Here is a 6,375-nt window from a genome sequence, read left to right as displayed (position 1 = left end):
CTTCACAGTAAATTAAACTACAACTTAGTTCAATTAAGAATTTTTATAACTAAAAGAGAGATTAGTATTTTCATTGTCTTCTCTTTACAGCAATAACTATTCACTTTCCAAACTATGTTTCCTGCGATTGTATTTTGAAATATTTCAATATGCCTGGCTTGGCCTCTCTACTTTCACAGACAGTCGCAACTCGACAATAATCTGCCCAAATTACACACTGCCTTTCCTTCTGACTTTAGGCAATAAGATTTAAATAAGATTTGATTATTATATTTGACCATGCTGGTCATTAATGAACATTTGAACATCTTGGCCATGTTTTATAATCTCCACCCGGCACAGCCAGAAGAGACTGGCCACCCCTCATAGCCTGGTTCCTCTCTAGGTTTCTTCCTAGGTTTTGGCCTTTCTAGGGATCTTTTCCCCAGCCACGTGCTTCATACGACCTTCATTTTCTTGATGTGGGCGGTTTAGGCTGGGTTTCTGTACAGACTTTGAGATATCAGCTTGTAGAACGGGCTTTATAAATACATTTGATTTACTTACATTGGTAACCTCCCATTCGCTTATTCCAGTGGCAGACGATTGGATTTACGTTTTTTGCAGGCCATTTCTAAATGAAAAAAAATATTTTCCACTCATAGGCTAATGTTATACAATGATCAAAAATGTTAAGCATAGTTGATGGTTGAGAATATATCATTGTGCTGACAAACTGGTGAAGAGTGTGCAGAAGAACGGAACACTCAGTCAGAACACGGAACACTAGTCGAACAATCAGTCAGAATATGGAACACTCAGTCGGAACAAATTCAGTCAGAATATGAGACTCAGTCAGAACACGGGAACACTCAGTCAGAACAATGCAGCAGAATATGGAACAACTCAGTCGGAACAATCAGTCAGATATGGAACTCAGTCAGAACACGGAACCTCTCATCAGAACGAATCAGGTCAGAATTATGGAACTCAGTCAAGAACACGGAAAGCACTCAGTCGAGAACAATCAAGTCAGAACAATCAGTCAGAATATGAACCAATCAGTGCAAATATGAACTCAGTCCAGAACACGGAAGCACTCAGTCAAACATAGCAGAATATGGAACACTCAGACAGAACAATCAGTTCCAGAATATGGAAACACTCAGTCATGAAACAGATCAGCTCCGAACACGGAACAATAAAAGTCATGATTTATGGAACACTCAGTCGGGAACAATCACGTCAGAATATGGAACACTCAGTCAGGAGACAATCAGGTCAGAATATGGAACAATCAGTCAGAACAATCAGTCAGAATACTGGAACAATCAGTCAGGAATTGAATCGGAACACATCAGAGACAATCAGTCAGAATATGGAACAATCAGTCAGAATAATGGAACACTCAGTCAGCAACAATCAGTCAGGAATAGAACACACTCAGAATCAGAGGAACAATCAGTCATAATCAGCGAACAATCAGTCAGAATATGGAACACTCCATCGGAACTCAAATACAGTCAGAATACGGAACACATCAGTCAGAACAATCAGTCAGAAATATGGGAACACTCAGTCAGAACAATCAGTCAGAATATGGAACAATCAGTCAGAACAATCAGTCAGAAATATGGAACAATCAGTCGGAAAATCATCAGAATATGAAAACAGCTCAGAAAACAGTCAGAATATGGAACATAGTCAGCAATATCAGAATATGAACAATATCAGAACAATCCGTAAATATGGAACAATCAGCAGAACAATCAGTCAGAATATGGAACACTCAGTCAGAACAATCAGTCAGGAATATGACAAATTCAGAATATGGAACACTCATCAGAATCAGTCAAATATGGAACAATCAGTCAGAACAATCAGTCAGAATATGGAACAATCAGTCAGAATATGGAAAACTCAGTCGGAACAATCAGTCAGAATACTGAACACTCAGTAGAACAATCAGTCAAAATGAACAATCAGTAAACATCGCAGACAGAGCTCGTGCCCTCCGTGCATACGTAAAATGTATGCACGATGACTGAAAGTCTCTGGATAATAGTGTCTGTTGCATGGAATTATCACATAATAATATATAACACCTTCATTACTTGTAGTGAATAATTAAACAACCACTCAGCTAGGAACCAGTATTTTTATTTGAATCTAACAAACATAACAGTGATTGATCCCTTTAGTATTGTCAGAAAAACACTATGAAGCTGCAGTGTTCATAGAAAACATCTCAATACAAATACTACAACTAGAATTACTATTACAAATTCAGTGTGTTGATTTCGAATTCAATCACAGTAGTTTCTTTCAACAGTGTAAGACATTTTAAATTGCGAATTGACCACAAACAGTGACACCTCGATAGCCTTTCAAGATGGCTGCAAATTCCAAAAGAGAATCCAAATTCCAAAAGAGAATTCCAAATTCCAAAAGAGATTCTGAATTCCAAAAGAGAATTTCGCTTGTTGGTGAGCCAGTCTTGAGATGGTATAAAGATTTTCCAGCTTAAAATATCAAGTCAACAATTTTCTATTTGAACAAATAAAAAAAAAGTAGAAGTATTTATCAATTACAGGTTCAATTACATACTAAGCAACGCTGTAGAACAAACATTATACAAAAAGTGCAATTTAGTTCTCTCTTCCGTAGCTAGAATAAAAACCCATCAAATCCTCTGTAGGCTCTAGAAGACTTGGAGTTCCACATGTTCCTCACAGATTACAGACATTTGTTTCTATAAGAACTGCTGGTTTTAAATCAATTCAGGTACTAATTGTCCCTCATGTGTATTCCAAATGGAACACCGAACCTATATAGCGCACTATAACGGGAACAAAGTGGCTATATCAGTCACGTACTTCTCTATATATCAGTCAACGTAATCTATATCAGTCATTATATCAGTCACAACTATATCAGTCATGCTATATCAGTCACTACTATATCAGTCACTACTACTATATCAGTGTCAACATACTATACATCAGTCACATACATATCAGTCATCTACTACTACTATATCAGTCACTACTATATCATCACATATATCAGGTCACTACTATAATCAGTCGACATATATAATCGATCGAGTCACTACATATCAGTCACTAACTATATCAGTCCTACTCATAATCCTCTCTCTACTGTACAGTAATAGATAATACACTGTATAGTAACAGATAATACACTGTACAGTAATAGCTAATACACTGTACAGTAATAGATAATACACTGTAATAGATAATACACTGTACAGTAATAGATAATACACTGTACAGTAATAGATAATACACTGTAATAGATAATGCACTGTACATTAATAGATAATGCACTGTACAGTAACAGATAATACACTGTACAGTAACATATAATACTGTACAGTAATAGATAATACACTGTATAGTAACAGATAATACACTGTANAGATAATACACTGTAATAGATAATACACTGTACATTAATAGATAATACACTGTAATAGATAATACACTGTACAGTAACAGATAATACACTGTACAGTAACATATAATACACTGTACAGTAACATATAATACACTGTACAGTAATAGATAATACACTGTAATAGATAATGCACTGTACAGTAATAGATAATGCACTGTACAGTAATAGATAATACACTGTACAGTAATAGATAACACACTGTAATAGATAATGCACTGTACAGTAATAGATAATACACTGTAATAGATAATACACTGTACAGTAATGATAATGATTACATCACTTTGTCCAAACCACTGCTTAGCCCAACACCAGCAGGAACCCCCTATCACAAGGGGGTTATGGGTGGTATTGGGAGGGTTGTAAGGGGACATGAATACACACTCACCACTTCCTCTACGGTAGCAGGGCCCCTGGAGCGAAGTCTCAGAGTCCCTCTCCCTGTCCCCATCTTATTCTCACTGGCCGGCTTGACTCCCTTCGACCTCGGCTCCAGCATCTCTGTTCAGCACATAATACACTTCAAGTCAACGGTTTCCGAGATAATGCTTTAAATGTGGCTAATGTATCTCTGACATACACATGTGTTTTACAAGTGGGCTGGTATATATGTGACAAAAACATCAAGAATCACATCAAGCTTCTGGGTGAGTAACTACAGGTTGGTAGTCTGGACTAGAATCACATCAACACTCTGGTGTAACTACAGGTAATCTGGACATGAGTCACATCAACCTCTGGGTGATAACTACAGTTATCTGGACAATAGTCACATCAACCTCTCGGGTGATAATACATGTTATCCGGACTAGAGTCACATCAAAACACGTCTGGGTGATACTTACAGAGGTCTGGACAGAGTCACATTATGCTCTGGTGATAACTACACAGGTGTTCTGGACTAGAGTCACATCAACCTCTGGGGATAACTACAGAGTAGTCTGGACTAGAGTCACATCAACTCTGGGTGATACATGACAGGATCTTGGACTAGAGTCACATCAACCTCTGGGTGATAACTACAGGTAGTCTGGACTAGAGTCACATCAACCTCTGGGTGATAACTACAGGTAGTCTGGACTAGAATCACATCAACCTCTGGGTGATAATACAGGTAATCTGGACTAGAGTCACATCAACTTGGGTGATAACTACAGGTAATCTGGAACATGAATCACATAACCTTGGTGGATAATACAGGTGTCTGGACTAGAGTACATTATGCTCTGGGGTGATAACTGACAGGTTTCCTGGACTAGATCACATCAACCTTCTGGGTGATAACACAGGTAATGGGACTAGATCACAAAACGTCTGGGTGATAACTACAGAGTAGTTCTGGACTAGAGTCACATCAACCTCTGGTGTAACTACAGGTATCTGACTAGAGCCTATCACCTCTGGTGATAACACAGTAGGTCTGGGACTAGAATAATCAACCTCGTGGTGATAACTACAGTAGTCTTTGACTAGAGTCACATCAACTCTGGGTGATAACTACGGTAATCTGGACATGAGTTCACATCAACTCTGGGTAAACTACAGGTATCTGACTAGAATCAGCATAATCTGCTGGGTGATAACAAGTAATTGGACTAGAGTCACATCACCTCTGGTGATGATAACTACCGGTAGTCTGGACTAGATCACATCACCTCTGGGTGATAACTACAGGTAGTTCCTGGACCTAGAGCCACATCAACCTCTGGGTGATAACTACAGGTAGTCTGGACTAGAATCACATCAACCTCTGGGTAGGTAACTAAGGTAATCTGGACATGAGTCAACATCAACCTCTGGGTGATAAGTAGCGGTAGTCTGGAACTAGAGATCACCATCACCTCTGGGTGATTAATACAGGTAATCTGGATAGATCACAATCAACTCTGGTGATAATAAGGTAATCTGGAACTGAGTCACATCAACCTCTGGGTGATAACTACAGGTAATCTGGACTAGAATTAGTTGTGTTAGTGCCTGCACACCCTACAGCTCCCTACAGAGTTGGAGACCTCTGCCCTTGTCCCATGCCCTCACAGAAGACCTTCATCTCTATAAATGTTAAAGCCTACACTAGTCCCCAGCTGTCCACTCACCGAAGGCCTTCATGGGCTCCACCAGTTTGAGGGTGAACTTCTGCTCCTTAGGCAGCTCCTTCAGCATGCGAGCCACCTCGTAGTGACGTGTTCCCACTATGTTCTTGCCGTTGATGCATTCTATGTGGTCTCCTACAGAGATCCCCTTCACCTTTTCCACAACACTGCCCTCCTTGATACGCTGTTGGGGGACCGGGGGAGAGAGAGAGAGACATCTATAAGACATTTCATCACACAGCCCTTCAATGTCAAGAGATGAAACAAGAGAAGAGTCCCCCTCAGCCAGTTGGTTCTGAGGCTCAGTTCACCAACCCAAACCAACCCCATAGAGCCTCAGGACAGCAGACAGCCAGCTGGTTCTGAGGCTCAGTTCACCAACCCAAACCAACCCCATAGAGCCTCAGGACAGCAGCAAAGTAAAAATATATAACCTATTGGAAAGACCCACAACAAAGTAAACTTCAATGCTATTTGTCTCTAAACAGACAGTACATGGTGGCAGACTGATTATCTGTTCAGGAAACAACTGACTAAGGTACAAGACTCATGAACACAGTCTGGCTATAGAGACCGGTCGTCACAGACAAACCTGGCTGCCGAGAGAGGACAGTCTGGCTATAGAGACCGGTCGTCACAGACAAACCTGGCTGCCCAGAGAGGACAGTCTGGCTATAGAGACGCGTCGTCACAAGACAAACCTGGCTGCCCAGAGAGGACAGTCTGGCTATAGAGACCGGTCGTCACAGACAAACCTGGCTGCCCAGAGAGGACAGTCTGGCTATAGAGACCGGTCCGTCACAGACAAACCTGGCTACAGAGA

The 6,375-nt window shown here is 40.3% G+C and overlaps 1 protein-coding gene across 1 annotated transcript in view; it reads right to left on the bottom strand.

Moving 5' to 3' along the window:
* Positions 1 to 2,366: 2,366 nt before the first annotated feature.
* Positions 2,367 to 6,375, bottom strand: part of LOC112076096 (PDZ domain-containing protein GIPC1) — a 17,413-nt gene continuing 13,404 nt past the window's right edge. Inside the window, exons 2-4 of the mRNA XM_024142984.2 lie at positions 5,556 to 5,736; positions 3,848 to 3,960; positions 2,367 to 2,375 (exon numbers count right to left, since the gene is read on the bottom strand). Coding sequence (XP_023998752.2) covers positions 2,367 to 2,375; positions 3,848 to 3,960; positions 5,556 to 5,736 — 303 coding nt within the window. The remainder of the gene's footprint in view (positions 2,376 to 3,847; positions 3,961 to 5,555; positions 5,737 to 6,375) is intronic.

This window comes from Salvelinus sp. IW2-2015, unplaced genomic scaffold, assembly GCF_002910315.2.
Source record: "Salvelinus sp. IW2-2015 unplaced genomic scaffold, ASM291031v2 Un_scaffold3570, whole genome shotgun sequence".
Classification (NCBI taxonomy): domain Eukaryota; kingdom Metazoa; phylum Chordata; class Actinopteri; order Salmoniformes; family Salmonidae; genus Salvelinus; species Salvelinus sp. IW2-2015.
The sequence above is the reverse complement of the archived record's forward strand: the minus strand, read 5'-3'. Positions and strand labels throughout refer to the sequence as shown.